This window comes from Syngnathus typhle, linkage group LG20 (genome assembly GCF_033458585.1).
Source record: "Syngnathus typhle isolate RoL2023-S1 ecotype Sweden linkage group LG20, RoL_Styp_1.0, whole genome shotgun sequence".
Lineage (NCBI taxonomy): Eukaryota > Metazoa > Chordata > Actinopteri > Syngnathiformes > Syngnathidae > Syngnathus > Syngnathus typhle.
The window spans coordinates 4249811-4268390 of NC_083757.1; the positions used below are offsets into that span (position 1 = coordinate 4249811).

The following is an 18580-nucleotide window of genomic DNA, read 5'->3' on the forward strand; positions in this document are numbered from 1 at the left end:
AAAAAAAAGTATTTTTTGTCTATTTTGTAAAAATAACCACGGTAATTAGCTTAATTCTGTGTTATGCAGAACGCCTTGCAGGGGTAAAAAAAAAAAAAAAAATGTTCCAAATGAGCATAACTGAAAAGTCAGACAATTAGCCGAGACAATTGCAATTACGGCTCGGAGGCAGCATTGACGTGTGGTTAGCCGCTTTGTCCTTTATTCTGACACTGTGACTCTATGTGAGAGGGCGTTTGATTCAGGATTAGTATGTTCAGGCCACTGTTCCTCCACGTGTTCCCATTCTGTCACCGCTTTTGTGTGTACGTGGGGGGGGAGGGGGTCGGCACCGCCGCACCTGTTTGTGACATGGTTTGCAAAGCTTATAAAGTGTTCTCAGTCCATTTATAGCAACACAACACCCAGCGAGTACGTAGGCGGAATGTGGTTTGGGAGCACATCGCTCATTGTTACCTCAAGCAAGAAGGCCCTGGGGAAGAGACCATTGCATTCAGGTGGAGGGGGGGGGGTATTTTCGGTTTTATTAAGGCCTTACAGAATTACCGTATTGGCCCGAATATAAGACGAGTTATTTTTCATTGAAATAAAACTTAAAAAGGGTGAGTCGTCGAGGCTTTTTTCAAACTTGAGTCTTGAAAAAGAGGGGGTCGTTTTATAATCGGGGTCGTCTTATATTCGGGCCAATACGGTAAAAACAAAAGAACATTTTATTTGATTTTAGTGCGCCACAGCCGGGAAATAGGACGACATCTGGCACGTTGTTCGAAACGGAGCTAATTAATTAAGGCTCATTATGGTCATTACTTTGAGCAGCTGGATGATGAGTGTCCAGAAAACTTTTTTTGGCTGCGCATTGGATTGAAGGGATTTTTTTTTTTTTAAATTCCTATCGATTATTTTGCATACTGATACATAGAGCTGGCCACTTTTTTTTAATAATGAATTTCTTCCTTTGCTTCCGAGAAACGCTGTTCTGGTTTTCCTCTGACATGGGCTATCATGGCATTGCGACTTTCTCCTCACTAGCGGCATTTTCCCGCTCCAGCTCTCTCGCTCGCTTTCTTCCTGATTAGGCTTTTTTTTTTTTTCCCCTTTCCTGACTTTGTTTCCTTTTCCTCCCTTTTCTTTTTTAGGACTCTTTTCATCTTCTCATATTCCCCCCCCCCCTCTTTATATCAATCACAGTAATTCATTCATACTTAAATAAGTGAGTACATTTTACAATAGATTTTTTTTTTTTACTAGGTGAAGGAGTCAAATCTGCTGTCACCATTTTTTGGTTATATTTAGACTTAAGTACAGACTGTGAGTACATTTCCCACCTTTGAGCTTGAGCACCGCTGGTACAACCTGTCTCACTCAGTCATTTTCAAAAGGCATTTTCCACACACTCAACCCGCTGCTATCTTTTTTCTTTCTTTTTTTTATACCCTCCCTCAGCCAGTTTCACAGCATTTTCTATTCCCCCCTGCTCTTTCCGGACTACATACATATACATAATCTCTCCCCCACCACACCCCCTCTCTCCCTTTCTCATTTTTTTTCCTCCCCCCCCCCTCCCTTCCAGCTACACAGTCGCTCCCTCCCAGTCCTCATCTGCACCTCGGCCGAGTAGCACGCTGCAAGCCAGAGAGGACGTCAATCAGAGAGAGGCCGGCTCCCCCCAAAAGAGGAGCTCATCAGTGATGCTGTCCTGAGAGGATGTGAGGGAAACCCTGGGGGAGCAAGTGCTGGCATCTCCATCCGCTCATCCGTGCATCAATCACATTCAAGCCAAACTTCTTTGGCGTGACCCCCCGCCGCCCCCCCTGGAGGCGTACACCCATGTGGGAGGAGGCTCTGTGGACCCGCGGACGCTACCTGCTGGAGAAGAACGATGGGGCCGAGGGCGGCGAGGGGCCCGACGGCCCGGGAGCGGAGGGCTGCCCGAGCTTCCATGGGGGTGAGACGTGCGCGGAGGGCGAGAAGCGCCAAGACTGGCTCTACGAGTCCTACTACAGGATGAGCCAGCAGCATCCTCTCATCGTCTTCTTGCTGCTCATCGTCATGGGAACCTGCCTGGCGCTGCTGGTGGTCTTCTTCGCCTCGGGGCTGGTGAGTGCATGTTTTGAACTTTTTATCGTCCGTTCCCGCGCTCTGGCCGTCTTTGAATTGATGACATGTTTAAAAATGAACATGAGTTTGAAAGAGAAATACGTTGTGTGCGTTCCAAGAGGGCGGCTTTGTGATTGAGAGCTTTGAGGCTGTTTTAAAATTTGCCTTAGCAGTCACTTAATTTTAGCTCTTTGGGACTTGTCATAATTCAATGGCATTATTTTATGATTTATTATGTCTTGTATAATATGTACCGCAAACTAAATATAAATACGGGCATATCAAGGAATATTTTATGATGTATTATTTGTAGGAGTAATATATCTGATGCCATGAAGACCGCAAACTGGAGCTCTAGAAATGACAAATCGGATCATAACAAAATTATGAAACTCATTTTTGTCATTATAATTATTATTATTTAGCAGTAGTACTACTTTGATGAACTTACCATAACCGTAATCATTATTATATGCCTCTTTATGTATAAAAATTAAAAATGCATTAGACAGAATGTTTTATAATGTTATCCAATGGTAAAATAATAAAAAATACTTTTATAGCACTGATAAAAACACAACACACAGTTTGCAAATATAACTAATATAACTAATGTGGTGCTTGAAATATAACTGGAAAAAAAATGCAGTAGATAGCACTTAGTATTGCTGCTTTTTTTTTTTTTTCTTCCATCATGAGCTTGTAAATCCTCATAGTAATCCATAACAGTTCTGACCGGCCCGTGTTTAACAGCTCTTGGCATCCGTATCGTTCCATATTTCCATTTAAATCAGGTCAAGTGCGACTCTGTACTGTTGAGAATTCGTTTTTCCTCATCGAATCTACCATGAAAATGAATCCCACAGTCAGGCAGCAGTTCTCCTGATAACACTATCCTGAAGTTGAATGAACTTGTGCCTCTGCTCCATCCGTTTTGCTTTGTTTTAAATTTGAATGGTGCCATCAGGAAAAGTGAATGTCTGACTCGGTTCATAGAAAATCCTGCTCCGAGAAAATGTATGGGAAGTTTTGTTGTTTGTGTGAGTGTAGCAGAATAGAAAAAAGTCTGTCTAGATGTGTTGCTGCACCTTTTGTGCTCCCCAAATTCCTGCTCTTTAAAGCCTGGCAACACCGACGCTATTTGTTAGCCTGTCTATGGCGTTTTGAGTGCTCAGTTTATTACGTGTGATTGTCAAGCGCCACTTTAAAAACGACAATGCCGGGATTTCCAAGTGGATGGAGAGGCGGCGTGAGAGCTCGGTTCACGCTTACGCAGGCGTTAGTGCTTCGGTCAAGAGAAAGCTATTGTTTGGACTGTAAACACAAGCTTTTGTCTATGAAGTGTTGTTTTTAATGGAGTCACATGCACAGGCACTTTTTTTTGTGTCATTTTCTTTTCTGTGCATCACTGAGGTTCTCTCGTGTCACTTCTATAATAGCTTTTTTTTTTTTTCTTTTATTTGAACTGGATCAATAAATGTCAGTCACTGTATTCCCACATTGCGTGTGTACATGAATTTCACTCATTACTTTTCCATTTTATTACTATTGGATGATTATGTGTAGTCAGGCGAGTTGTGATTTAAAGATTGGCAGGAAATTAGTTTCAGAAAATGGAAGTGGATTTTTTTTTTTTTTTAAATCTACAAGACCACCCAAAACTTAACCTAAGTGAAATGAATTTTTATCAAACCTGTGATTGATGGCATTTTGATTTTATGGGGATGGAAAGTACTCCCATTTTGGAAGAAGAAAAAAAAAATCTGTACGTGTTTGTTGCTTGGGTGTGTTTGCCCAAGGAAGTGTCTCATTTCCTTTTCGAGCTTATCTCCACTTTTCAGTGCAAAAATAAATCCCTTGAAATTGTTATATTTGTCGACATGCATGTGTCCTCTTATAATCCCGACTCCAATCAAACATCTTTTGACGCAACCATCGAAATCAATGCAGCCAGATTCCCCCAGAGTGAAATAATTATAATACAATGCATTAAAACGCGCAGGTAATTGGAAATATACAAAGTGCATACGTTAGCTGAATAGGGTAAGCGCTAAAATACTTGAGTTAATAACTGGAGTGTCTGGCGTAAGCGGCGAGTCCTTACTTCCAGCCTCTATTGTGCACTTGAGCTGCAAAGAGTGCTGTGGCGTCAGTAGTTGGGTCCCGCGGGACCCCGGTGCCAGACCATGACTCATACTACCTTACACAAATACACTTTCCAAGGCCTCGCCTCAAATTCTCTCTTATTTTGTACTGTTGTGTTTTTTTAATTTTATTTAAGTACAGACTGGAATCGGTACTTCTTTTACGAGCGTTTTTATTTTCTGTATTTTGACTTTTGCCACCTCTGTTGCTTATTTTAACCCAAGTTAATGGGCGGTGAGAAAATTCTGCTTAGCCAAATGTTTCAAGTGCATTAATTGGATGATGCGTGTGTGTTGACAGTGTTAAAAACGCTGACTTTGACCGCGCGAGCGCAGAAGTGATGCTCTTGCACATTCTCCGGGCTTAGAGCGTCTGTCTGTTAGCCGATCTGCTCGCAATCTGTTCAACTGTCATATTGTGCCGACCTGCCTCATTAGCATTGAGAAAGATAGCCAGCGCAGCATTTTGTTTCCGTTCTTAGGTCCAAGGTGAAAAGAAAGCATGATTTTTTTTTTTAAATAACATTTCCCTTATTTGTTTCCCTCTTCTCAGAACACCGAGGACCACCTGACCTTTCTGATCACGGTGCCCACGGCCCTTTTCCTCTTCTTGTCCATCTTCATCCTAGTCTGCATCGAGTCAATTTTCAAGCGTATGCTCCGCCTCTTCTCCCTCCTTATATGGGCGTGTCTGGTCACCATGGGTTACCTGTTCATGTTCTCCGGAGGGATCCTCAGCCCTTGGGACCAGGTACGCTAAAACTGTCATTACGCTTCTATTAGGCACCTGAATTTGTGTAAGTCGTGTTTTTACACACATGATGTGTGTGCGTCTAAATTAATTCCTCATGTGACAAATCTTAATTAGGTCTGATGCAAGCAAAGGAGCAGTCAGACACATTCGTCCTCCGCGCCAGACTCACTCGCTCTCTCGGGAATCCTATTTTCTCCATCTCGCACCTTGTCTCCGCATATTTATCAAATCCTATCCTTTCCACACCTGCCGACGGCGCCCCCGCTCCTTCCGGACCTCCACCCCCGGTTCCCTGCAGACTCCCCCCCCCCACCGCACACGCTCAGGCCCAAATGTCCTCTCCCCACGGTGACAATTCTTTGCTTCGTCCTCCATGACAGGAGATATTTTTATCACCAGCCTGCCACCTGTGGGAGCGTAATCAATCTGAATTATTAATCGTTCTATAGCTCGTCTCTGGTGTAAGCAAAACTATTGGGACACCTGCCGTAATATAGAGTGGGCTACTGTGACTTTCTTCAAGAAAAAGGAAGGAAAGGGTGTGGGATATGTAATGGGAGAAGAAAAAAAATGAAATTGCAGCCCCTTCTCAGTGGGCTGCCTAGATGGTGATTACCGGAGCCCACAGAGCAAACAAAAGAAAGCAGCCTATGGACTTCTAGCGTGCAATCTATACACACAAACAGACAAATGCGCGGCTGTCAAACAGATGAGAAGAATGCCAGAGTCGCTCGGTCACGTCCACGTGCAGTACGAGCTCTCATCGAACGCCATTAACCTTTTAGTCCTGGCTTTATTCAATTTCTGAGCAGGGATAGTCTCTCTGGGGAGAAGGGCCGCTCGGACGCAGATGACTCCACATGTTGTTAAGCTGGCCTGCAAACATTTTACCTTGTTTCCATCAGGCACTTAGAAGTGTAATTTTTTTTTTCTATTTTGATTGGTCCCAAAAAAAAATTCAATCAATGCCATTTTTGCAATCAGAGGTAATCAAGGTAGCTCATGCCAAGTGATGGCGGCTGCAGCTCCCATCTTGAGGGTGTTTTCGAACCCAGGAGGGACGACGGCGGAGATGAAATACGCCGAGCTGGCTTCGGCCGGGGCGGCGAGTGACGTGCCTGAAATTGGACTGCCAATGTCAATTCCACCAAAATTACCGAACGCTGCGCACTCCATCTACAGGAGGCTTCACCACCGTCAGCCTTATCGGTTGCCGTGGCAACGGACAACCTATACCAAAAAAAAAACTCTTTCCCCTCATTTGATCAAATCCAAGCAAAAATATCTCGGTTGAACCTGGATCGCTTGTAAGACACAGGAAGAGAACAGACGGACGAGGCAGGAAGGTCAAAGTTCATCTGGTTGAAACGATGGCCTCGCTGTGACGGTCGCCGTCACAACAGGAAAGGGTGGACGGACGGCGGAGGAAATCCACAAGGACGCTTTGATGAGAGCTGTCTGAACTCAATTTGGATGTTTGTCTTTGTGTTCGCAGGTCTCCTTCTTCCTCTTCATCGTCTTTGTGGTCTACACCATGCTGCCTTTCTCCATGAGGGGCGCCATCATGGCCAGCGCGCTCACCTGCCTGTCGCACACCGTCACCCTCAGCATCTGCTTGGCTTCCGTCGCCAAAGACTCGGAAGCTCTCGTCTGGCAGGTGAGATCATTTGGAAAAAAAAACCATGTATTATTGATTTTCCAGTTTTCATTTTAATCTGATCTGATATGCAATAAGTTAGCTAGCTCGAGAAAACTAAATTAAACTCAAAATCCAGGTACCACAGTCCCACTTTGAGGTACCGTATTTTCCGGACTATAAGACGCACCGGACTATAAGGCGCACCTTCAATGAATGGCCCATTTTAAAACTTTGTCCTTATATAAGGGGCACCGGACTATAAGGCGTATCATTAATGCATCATGTCAGATTTCTAATCCAAATCAAATCATTCTCCATTGTATCTTTTATATTTCAACTTCAGACACAACAAATTACTTTATAATCACAAAATAATGATCCATAGTCTTTTTGATTCATGATGCATAGTCTTCAGCGGGCCACTTATGATTGATTTCATGACACAATGCTTCGGGCCAGTTTAAATTTAGGAATTTGGTCCGGAAATAAGGCGCACCGGACTATAAGGCGCACTGTCGGCTTTTGAGAAAATTCTAGGTTTTTAGGTGCGCCTTATAGTCCGGAAAATACGGTACTTTGTGTGTCTGGGACCAAAAACAAATTATGGTGAATTATGTCCACTTATCCCCCCAAAAAATGAGGCCTACAAAGCACAAGGCTAAATGCTGCGATTGTCTCCATAAATACACTAAATGCCATATAAAGCCCAGAGATAGAAGGAAATGTCACGGATGGCCAGACTTTCACAAAGCGATGCCCACACACACACACACACACACACACATTAAAATCGGTCTAAAGAAGCGAGTTGCCCTTGGCTAGAGGACCAAAGGGCAACCTATTGATATGCATGGCCACATTTTTTAAAGAGCCTGAGGTTGACACAGTGGTGGGAAAGTGCAGTTGAAGTGTAAGCTCTTATCTGCTTTTCCAAGGTAATCATGTAGGCGGGCATGGCGGGCGGGAGATAGCGGCAAAACATGCGTCACCTCTGCGCGCTTTTTTTTTTTTTTTTTTTTTTATGTGTGTGTGCAGATCCTGGCCAATGTGATCATCTTTACCTGCGGTAATTTAGCGGGGGCGTACCACAAACACCTGATGGATTTGGCCCTCAAGCAGACTTACCAGGATACCTGTAACTGTATCAAGTCCCCCATCAAGCTGGAGTTTGAGAAGCACCAGCAGGTATATATTTCTAAAATATTCGGCAGATTCAGATTTGAAAAATAAATATTGATCCCCATTGAGCAATTAGGTTAGGTTGGTAATACATATCGTATGGAAAGAGGAATGACATTTGCTTGACATTCAAATCTTGACATTCACTATTTGTTTGAGCCCTGACAATTGGCACATAGAGCTTAAATTAATAATTGAGAGCATGCTCGGTTGGAATCGGCTATAACCAGCCTTTCCATTTACAGCTATAAATATAATAAAAAAATATTTTGAATTAATAATAATATTTTATGAGTAACAAAAATGAATAAAAAAATCATTCAAAATATCATTTGAAATTCTATTAATAACATTTTATAAATAAATTCATGACTACAAAAATTATAATTAAAAATGTCGAAAAACGTATTTTCTATTGAAATACATCTGTCCACGTAAAAGCAAAAAAATTATCTTATTCATCAGCTACCACTGACTAAACCTCACTTTAGTCCATTTACCAAAGTAACACACTGGTAATAAGTGGAGAGTGCAGTGAAGCGGGTGGCAAAGTTGTCTATTTTTGGTGCAGCCCAGCACCCTGCAACCTCTCAATCTTGTTAATTTTCCGCCGCGTTTTAGGAAATGAGTCCGTGCTGTGAGTGAACAGTGTAATGACCCTCTGTGCTCGGAGCTGCATTTATGAGTCACACCCCCTAAGGCGGCCGCTCCGTCATTGTAGCATGCACACACATACGGGTTGGAAACATCAGCCTCAAACAGCTAATGGGTATGCGACTAAATGCCCCCTTTTTTTATTTTATTTTAAAAAAAGAGCACTTTTTATGGTTACACAACATGCTTTGGGTGACTGTATCCATTCCTCGAGAACTTTTGTGACAGCCATCCTCTCGCTTCCATAGGAACGTTTGCTCTTGTCTCTATTGCCGTCTCACATCGCCCGAGTGATGAAAGCCGAGATCATCCAGAGGCTTCAGGGCCCAAAATTTGGTCGCACCGAGAGCGCCAACAACTTCCATAACCTGTACGTGCAACGGCACACCAACGTCAGGTGATGTTTTTTTTTTTTTTTTTTTATTATCTCGATTCTTTATAGCTACTTTATGTCCTCCCGCTAATCGCTCTCTTCTTTTTGACCTCCTTATCTTTTATCATCTGCTTTTATTTCTTCACCTCCCTTCTCTCTCCTCATCCAATCTCATTCCTATTGTTGCCATGGACAAAATCAAATCAGAGTTAATCCGCCTTCATTGTACATTGAGGTCACTCCAACTTCTTTTCACACATGAAATTGAGCCGCGTACAATCATTTTTGGCTTATCGTGAGAAGCTCTCCAGGGAATGTCCTGATTTTTTAAACTAAGGGGAAACTATGACCATGTCCTTAAGTGGTCTTCAAGTGCATTGTTTGCAAGAGGAGGTTTGGAAACAATCAACACGAGCACACAATGCTCAAGTTTATTTTTAGAGCTGTATACAAAAGACGCTAATTAAATCATAACAATACGTCGATAATGACTCGGGAATGAGGTTGAGGAGCAGGAGGATTTTTGAAGATTGCTGTTTCTTGCTGATCTCCGCAGTATCCTTTATGCTGACATCGTGGGTTTCACTCGGCTGGCCAGCGATTGCGCACCGGGGGAGCTGGTGCATATGCTCAACGAACTTTTTGGAAAGTTTGACCAGATTGCAAAGGTATTGTTCCACTGTATATTTCATCTCAGGCCACATTGCCATCGAATGAATCAATATATCTCCCCCACCTGCCCTGTGGCCACTCGCGACCCTCCGAGACACGTAGGTTGATAGCTTTGGGCTTATCTGAGCGCTTGAGTCAGGCTCTTGACGCTTTGTGCCCGCCGGTGGACGGAGCGGAGCCGCTGTTACGTAAAAACGGTCCAGCCACGAGCTACTCGGCATCCCACATTGTGGAATGTTACAGGTTATGTAAGTGGGTGTCTGATATTGGCCTTGTCTTCAGTAATGATTCACAAAGTGTCAAATATAAATCCAAAACATGAAATAAAATTAAAAAAAAGATGAATATACGTGATTGTAAGAAAATTGAAAAGGAGAAATCCGCTTGTACTGTTCAGTTGTATTTAACTTTGATATGTCACATGTTTGTTTATTTCGGTACAAACTTTATGATTTTTTTTTTTTCTGGTCAATAGGAAAACGAGTGCATGCGAATCAAGATCCTGGGAGACTGTTATTATTGCGTGTCTGGTCTGCCGGAGTCTCTGCCTCACCACGCCAGGAACTGTGTGAAGATGGGCTTGGATATGTGTGAGGCCATCAAGTAAAATACCAAATCTCTCTCTCTCTTAATGTTTGGATCGCCACACACACACACATATACACACATGCCTGTCAGAGCAGGAAGAAAGCCAGAGTTGGTTTTAGCTGTGTTTGAACTCTCGAGTAAACAAAATGTGAACGCATTATGATAAGCCTCGGCCTGGCGCAAGTAAATATTAATTACTTTGAACAAATGGAAAAAAAAAAACGGCATGCAAAATCTGATTTATGGAAATGAACAAAGCTGACAGATAAAGTTTTTTTTTAAATTGTAACTTTGTTGCAAGACTTAAATTAAAAAAAGTGATTGTCGACTCGACCGAGCATGTGTTTTTGAAATATGGGAGATCAAAAGTGTACATTGCTTCGTTCCTCAGGAAGGTCCGAGATGCCACCAGGGTCGACATCAACATGCGCGTCGGCGTTCACTCCGGGAACGTCCTGTGCGGCGTGATCGGCCTCCGCAAGTGGCAGTACGACGTGTGGTCACATGACGTGACGCTTGCCAATCACATGGAGGCGGGAGGTGTGCCGGGGTATGACACATGAGCACACACATGGAGGCGGGATGAAATCATGCAATGTGACAGGTCTTCTAAATTCAACCATTTGGACTTTTTTTTTTTTTTATTGCCATTTGATTATTGTGCCTGGAAAACTTCTCACCGGGCGACCAATTCTTCCCTGTGGTGTCTTCTGACAGAAGATTGAAAAAGAACATCATCATCCATTTTTTTTTTTATATAAAGGAAACAATATTGTGTTCTGCAGAAGGGTCCACATCTCGTCTGTGACTCTGGAGTACCTGAAGGGTTCGTATAAGGTGGAACCAGGAGATGGGCAGAGTCGGGATTCTTACTTGAAAGAACACGGTGTGGTCACCTTCCTGGTCATCAACCCCAAGGTGAGTAGAAGACATGAATGCTTTGTGAAACACATTATTTTTACTACCCTCTGCATTCATATTCATGAGCTTTTTAATATCCTGTTAGATATTAAAAAAAAGGCAGCAGGACTTTATTTTCAAGTAGGTCTGAATGGAGAAGGTCACATAGGGGCCACTTCCTGGTTATTGTTGTTGAATGTCATTGTCAGTGGCATTAACGCAATGTTGTTGTTGTTTTTTTGGTGTCAGACCGACAAGCACAGCCCTCTGCTGGGCCTGCGCTCTCGCCCGTCTCTGGATGGCGGGAAGATGAGGGCGTCCGTCCGCATGACCCGCTACCTGGAGTCATGGGGCGCCGCCAAGCCCTTCGCCAACCTGCACCACCGTGATAGCATGAGCACGGACAACGGCAAGATCAACACCACGGTCAGTACGGTCATACTTGATTGAAGAACTCTTAAAATATTTGTGACATGTTTTTCTTTTTTCTAGGATGTCCCGATGGGGCCGTACCACTTTCAGCGACGGGAGAGGTGCGTTTTTTTGGGGGGGCTCTGTTTTCACTTAATTTAAACCCCAACCTCTTGTGCTAAGGTCCAAGTCGCAGAGGAGGAGGTTTGAGGAAGAACTCAACGAGCGGATGATCCGCACCATCGACGGAATCAACTCGCAGAAGTGAGCAGAACTAGTTTTGAAATCCGAGACTAATAAAAAAAAAAAAATCGTTTCAAAAGATGAATGTTAATAAAAATTGCTGCTCTGTTTTTAAAATTTTGTAATTTTAGTAATGACGCAAAATGTGTTTTTGCGGGCCACGTAAAATGATGTGGCGGGCCGTATCTGGCCCCCGAGCCTTGAGTTTGACACCTATGGCATTTTTAAATCCCAAACGTGACTTTCATCAAATACAACAAATACCATGTTCCTCTGCTCTCCAGACAGTGGCTGAAGTCAGAGGACATCCAGAGGATCTCATTGTTCTTTCACAACAAAGCCCTGGAGGCAGAGGTAAAACCAATGCATATAAAACACCCTCACCCGCTCGCCATTGTTCTCAGCGTCAATCAATTGCTCCTTGAGTAACTAAGGTCATTAAAGGAACCGGTGGAGTCACCAACAACATGCTGTGAACTTTGACCTTTTATCAAGCCAATTGGAAAGTTTTCGTCTTGGATAATTGCCATAGGTTCAATGAATGGCCTTCCAAGTCGTTACGTTTTTTTTTTTTGGCTTCGGAAGCAACACCTTACATCCTGTTTGGCAGTGACTAACTAATGCAACAGCTGTGCAGCTAATTAAAAATAAAACAACAAATCGATGCGGAATCTACAGCAACGTGGCAGATGTGCCCGAATGTAATTAAATGTGTGTTTTTGCGAGCTAGAGCTCCTAAGCAATCAACTTTTTTTTTTAATGACCACTCCAAGTTTTGCAAAAATAAAATCATTATGGCTTTAAAAAAAAATAAAAAATTGTTTCGTCTATCAACAGTATAGATCCACCACCTTACCTGCGTTCAAGTACTACATCACATGCGCCTGCCTCATCTTCTCCTGCATCTTCATCGTGCAAGTCCTCGTCCTCCCCAAGTGAGTTGGTCGGAGACTGTCTCCGAATGTGTAGGCAGATTGATGTTACAAAAGCGATTTGACGCCAGTCGATTCATTAAAGAGGCCTGGGAGGTGGAGGGGGGGGGGGGATGTTAAAATACAGACGGCGATGAGATGACGCCGTGCCGTTGGTGATTATAGCTCAGGTAAATCAAAGTGTGGCGGCGAAAAGAGCGAGTCATGCTAATTTACTGCCTGGCCGGGCTATTCGGGGTTATTCAGCATCTGAACGGCTATTGATTTTCTCATTTGGTCTTCTTTTATTTTTAACCTTTAGCCATGTCATGACATCATCCACTTTATGATGCTTGTCCTTAAATGATTCACTCACAAGGAAAATCTCAAATAGCATTTTTTTTTTCTTCATAGAACCGCTGTGCTTGGGATATCCTTCGGCCTGGCCTTCTTTCTGTTGGCACTCATCCTGGTTCTTTGCTTTGCCGGTCACGTTCTGGTGGGTACTCCGTGCATTTCTCAGAGAACATCCGGAAAGTGTTCACAGCACTTTGCTTTATAAATGATTTTCCGCACTATAAGGCGCACTGGATCATAAGGGGCACCTCCAATGAATGGCCCATTTTAAAACTTTGTCCATATATAAGATATATACATTTGGCCCGCGGGCCGGACTTTGGACACGCCTGTTGTAGTGGGTCAATATTGGTCTACATATGAGGCGCACCTGATTATAAGGCGCACTTTGAGAAAATTGGAGGTTTTTAGGTGCGCCTTATAGTGCGGAAAATACGGTACTCAAAACTATACACCAGAGTGTAAATTGACTTTCATGACACAGCCTACCCAAAATTACTGGAAAATATAAATTGTGACTCCCGCAAATATCCCAATTAGATTCCCATCGGTGATGAGTAAATGACAAAAATGCACCAATCCATACATAGTGCATCATCGGTGTGATATTTGATCTCAATACCGTGGAAGCTATTTGAAGCTATTCTACTCGTTCAGACGGAGCTGATGGTGATAGCGGAAAGTAATATAAGTGCGAGCGGTCTCCAATATGGTCTGATTCATCTTTGCGCTCCTCCATTCTCACTCAACTCATTTTTATTTGCAAGCTACAACCTGACTGGAATGTTTTATAAGCAATTTTTCCACGCTGAAAATGGGCCGCTTCTATTTCTCAGATGTCATAAGAAAGGGATCTTTTTTTTTTTTTTTAACGGCTTTTCAAAGGTCATTCATTCAGCGCGTGTTTCTCGATAAAAGCTTCAAAAGGAATTGGAAAGCTACTATTCTTAAACAGGGACTTGATAAAAGGTCTTCAAACAAGGAACGCAAATAGATGAAGATGAACAAAAAGGGAGGGGGGTGAAAATCGTGATCACATTTGCTTTCTTGTGGGTTTTTTTTCTTCTTGGTTGGTGGCGAGAACAGATCATTTAAAAGTAATTTGATTCTATACTGAGAAATGTCAGCCATGTTAAATAACAAGGTATTATGCACTCGAATGACTTCCCGGAGTGCCTGACCGCTCACCCAAGTGTGAAATTACGCAATCAACTCAATGAAAAAGTGAATGAATTTCACCAAATTGTGACATAACAGCACGGTGTCCTAGTGGTTCGCGGTTCAAATCCAGGAATCACAACACCTCTGTAACAGTGTTTTGTTTGTGTCTCCAGCAAGGACGGAAAAGATCGGTGTGCTCGTTCCCCTGGTTGAACATGTCCTCCCGCATCATCGTCACCAACAACCCCTGGTTGCGATTGGTCCTCACCATGACGACCACCACACTTATCCTTGTGATGGCCGTCTTCAACATGGTGAGGACCAACTTGTCGATGTTCACGATCGCTTTTTATTACTGTTACGAATTAGCTTGCGGCTCAACCACGAGTGCTTTCATTCTTTAATTATGCATCACAACCCTTTTTTTTTTTAATTGGTTCTTGTTGATACTATTTTAGGCATGTTTTCAACTGACTTTGACTATTTTTGGAATTGTAGTTCTTTGTGGAGGATGCTGAGAAATCCACCACGCTCTCAGAATTGGCTTCCCCTGAAACGCTCGCAAGCGGTCCTCTTGTGAATTTAACAAATGGCACCATGCCGGACCTCCAGGCTCAATCAGCAGGAGAAAAACACTTTTATCTCCCGGTAAGTGTTCCAAAAAAAACAACAACAGAGAGTTCCCTGTTTGTTGCTATTATTTAGAATTTACATCCTCAGTATTTCATCTACTGCTGTATTCTGGGCTTGGTATCATGCTCGGTATTTCTGAGAATCAACTACGAGTTGAAAATGGTGGTGATGCTGGTCGCCTTGGTGATCTACAACATCATCATCCTCCAAACGCACGCTTTGCTTCTGGACGGTTTCAGCAAGGCTCTGTATCCAACCGAGGCGCTGGACAGGTACCTGGGGAGTTTGATTGACAGGTGGAATTGTCACTGCTGAGACAGATAATGGATGTTTTTCCTCCCACGCTTCACCTTCACTTTTTATTTAATGGGGAAAAAATCTGAATAAAAAGTAGAGACTCGCATGCCAGTTTTGGATAGAGTAAAAAAAAAAATATATCTGCAACATCCCAAAGTAGTTTTTATGCCAGTCTTGAATTTTTTTTTTTTTTTTTTAAATTGAGTTTTATAGTTGTTTTGTTTACATTAATATGACTTGATATTGATCCTGTTTTTGTGGTTCTTCCTGACTAGACCAGGAATCCTGAAGGACCTCAAGACAATGGGCTCTGTGTCCCTTTTCATCTTCTTCATCACATTGCTGGTTTTGGCCAGACAGGTCGGTGGTTGCTCTTAAACTTTCTCCCGAATATGTTTGACGTGGTTTCGGGTCAAATGACAAGCTGGTGTCGATTTAGAGCGACTGGTGTGACCCGCTTCTCCTTCCACGTCACCAAATTGAGCGAGACATAAAAAGCTCAGCTGACACACTTTTTCAATGACTTGTTTTATCTTTATTTTGCCAATGCTATCCATCAGAGCTGAGCCCAGAGCAGATGTTCTAGATAGGAGGGCACCCTCTAGAATATCAGAAGGCGGACAAACACTCTCCCCAGAGAGGCCACAGTTGGTCCAGACAAGCTCAGCATGTCCTCATTCTGTGTCGCTGTCAACAGATGGGAGGAGGACATTTTGTCTTGGAAGATAAATGTGACTTGTTCTATAATTAGTGTTGTCCTACCTGCATGTTGTTTGAGGTCAAACCATTTCAGACGAAGTGAGGGGGGAAAAAAAACCCTGAAAATAGCAGAGTACACAGAATTGTTTTATCGAATTCCGCCTAGCTCCATCTTATATTCTTCATTTTCTTTGTCTATTCAGCATTAAGGAGATGAGCACAAAATAAACTCCAGTCTATTGTCTGGCATTTGAACGCCGCCCACGTAATTGTCGATGTTATGCAAAAAAAAAAAATCAATATGGCGCCGCCGAGTCATGCATAAACTAATGGAGAATATTGTGGCCGCATCCATTTTAATCTGCAACTTTACATCATTTGCATAGCAAAATTCCACCGTCAGCTCAAATGAGGCCTTTTCCAATCCATTTAGAGCAAAGCTTGTTTACAACCATGTTTCCAAACTGCATCTAAAATGAGCCCCCTCCCCCCCGTCTTTCTCCTGGCCCACTTTTGTCTCCCCTTGGACAAGATGTTGATATAGATAGAACTCAGCACTTAAATGCTTCCCTGTCTTCTAAATTGGCGGCATACTCGAATCACAAGGGGAAAGAAAGATGCACTGCTCACAGTAATAACTCTACGGGGGCCGGGGACCACCGTCTCCAACACAAACACTCCGGGGAGGTTTTGACCTGGATGGGTGACGCTTGCTGTAGGCAAAAATCCCTCGAGCGTGAGGGATGAGGAAATATCAGCTTGTCTTTTATGCAAATGAGCGTGACAAATGAGAAAAGCGAGGTTCATTTACTGTTTGATTAACTTGAGTCTTTCTCTCCAGAGAAAAAATGGGCAAAACCATTTCTTTTAAAACCCCTGCATGCATTTAGAAGCATTTCTTTTGCATATTAGTCATCCAAAAACTTTCTGAAGAGCTGTCTGGGAATGACGCAGGTGTCTCTTTACTCTGTGTCCTCCTGTAACAGAATGAATATTACTGTAGGTTGGATTTCCTGTGGAGGGACAAGTTCAAGCGGGAGTGCGAGGAGATCGAGACCATGGAGAACCTCAACCGGGTCCTGCTGGAGAACGTCCTGCCCGCCCACGTGGCCGAACACTTCCTTGGACGCAATTGGAAAAATGAGGTCAGCTTATTTCTACATTACAGTTGTGTTACATTCATTTAGATAAAAGTAGTGCTTTGGCATTCAAGCCAAATTTCAAGTTGAAATAAATACGTTTGCTCGTCTTCAGGACCTTTACCATCAGTCATACGACTCCGTGTGCGTGATGTTCGCCTCCATCCCGGACTTCAAGGAGTTTTACACCGAGTCGGACGTCAACAAGGAAGGACTCGAATGTCTTCGTCTCCTCAATGAGATCATAGCAGATTTTGATGAGGTAATCACTTTTTCCCCATTCTTCTGGAGAGTTGAGTGTGAAACATGTCACGTGACTTCCTGTTTGTGTCCTCAGCTACTTTCAAAGCCAAAATTCAGCGGAGTGGAGAAGATTAAGACCATCGGGAGTACCTACATGGCGGCCACCGGACTCAACTTGGCGCCAGGACTCGACTGTGCACAGGGAAGCTCGAGCTAGTTTACTCCTAAGTGATACAATAAGGATAAATTATTGTTAATTTACTGTTCATTCCGACAGGAACATGACAGACAGTACATGCACGTGGGCACCATGGTGGAATTTGCATTCGCTCTGGTCGGGAAGCTCGACGTCATCAACAAACATTCCTTTAATGACTTCCGGCTAAGAATCGGTGAGGTCAGACCACATGAGCGTGAGAGCGTGAATGTGTACGATATTGGTTTGTGTGATTTTCATGTGTTAAGGGATAAATCACGGACCGGTCATCGCGGGGGTCATCGGGGCCCAGAAGCCTCAGTATGACATCTGGGGGAACAGCGTGAATGTGGCCAGTCGGATGGAAACGACGGGCGTGCTTGGAAAAATCCAGGTGAAAGCTTCACTTGAAAAGTTATTTTTGTGCTATAATGGTAATTTTATTTCACAAAAAGCATACATGCACTGGCGGAGCTAGAGGGGGGGGGGGGGGGGGGTCACGGGTGCACCGGACTCCCCTCATAAGGAACATATAATGAATTTGAAAGAATCCTTTCAGCTTCTTGGTTGTTGTAGGTGACGGAGGAGACGAGTGAGATCTTAACCACGTTGGGCTACATGTGCTCGTGTCGAGGCATCATCAACGTGAAAGGAAAAGGGGAACTGAAGACCTACTTTGTCCACACAGAGATGACCCGATCCCTGTCACAAGGCACCGTCATGCCTTGAGTCGTCGCACGGAAAAATAAAAATAGACTCAACACACAAAGTGGCATTAGCGAGCATCGGTCACGCTCTGGAAGTACGTACGAGTTATTAGCCGAAGCCCCCCCCCCTGCGTTACATTGGACAAACAACTGTGAAGACGGCCATATTGTCGGATGTCAGTGTGGAGAAGACGGCTCTCCGAGAGTCCGAGCCTGACGCCTGAGCAAAGTAAAGTAATATACACTCAAAACCAGACGTTATGAATGGACCCAGAGTCAGACTAAGTGTAAATTGCCAATTTCCCCCTCATTGACAGGTAGTTTGAATGTGAAATAGTTATTGTAGTTTTAGTGTTGGAAGAGTTGTGGGCTCGAGAAGAAAAGTCAATTGTTGCTTTTTATAAATCACTGGAAGCAAACCAGCTGCACTGTGTGTTCAAATGTCCCAATGCTGCCACCATTTTGTTATTCATTAAATATTTGTATATATTGTAACATGCTTCGTGATTATTTATTTTCATACTTTCATACTTGCAACAGATGGATTCACTTTTTGTGTGCAATGTCAAAGTAATAAATAAGG

The 18580-nt window shown here is 43.3% G+C and overlaps 1 protein-coding gene and 1 long non-coding RNA gene across 3 annotated transcripts; one reads left to right on the forward strand and one right to left on the reverse strand.

The window, feature by feature from the left end:
• The first annotated feature begins 1578 nt into the window (after positions 1 to 1578).
• adcy2b (adenylate cyclase 2b (brain)) lies at positions 1579 to 18492 on the forward strand. 2 transcript variants are annotated; one of them, XM_061266645.1, is made up of 25 exons: positions 1581 to 2097; positions 4795 to 4992; positions 6491 to 6652; positions 7670 to 7819; positions 8716 to 8864; positions 9397 to 9508; positions 9988 to 10115; positions 10492 to 10650; positions 10886 to 11018; positions 11250 to 11426; positions 11493 to 11533; positions 11595 to 11675; positions 11939 to 12008; positions 12492 to 12589; positions 12980 to 13064; positions 14257 to 14397; positions 14582 to 14731; positions 14804 to 14988; positions 15289 to 15373; positions 16699 to 16857; positions 16967 to 17113; positions 17189 to 17292; positions 17368 to 17486; positions 17560 to 17684; positions 17867 to 18492. In XM_061266645.1, the coding sequence occupies exons 1-25, from the start codon at positions 1828 to 1830 to the stop codon at positions 18017 to 18019; spliced, it is 3381 nt and encodes a 1126-aa protein (XP_061122629.1). In that variant the 5' UTR covers positions 1581 to 1827; the 3' UTR covers positions 18020 to 18492. The 2 variants fall into 2 exon arrangements, with proteins under 2 accessions (XP_061122630.1, XP_061122629.1); XM_061266646.1 differs by lacking the exons at positions 17189 to 17292; positions 17368 to 17486; positions 17560 to 17684; positions 17867 to 18492 and having other exon boundaries at positions 1579 to 2097; positions 16716 to 16857; positions 16967 to 17106.
• On the reverse strand, positions 15543 to 16701 carry LOC133144159 (uncharacterized). The gene is made up of 4 exons (XR_009710602.1): positions 16524 to 16701; positions 16343 to 16425; positions 15776 to 15831; positions 15543 to 15700 (listed from the first exon to the last, which is right to left on the reverse strand). It is a non-coding gene; the product is annotated as an uncharacterized LOC133144159 (long non-coding RNA).
• Positions 18493 to 18580: the final 88 nt, after the last annotated feature.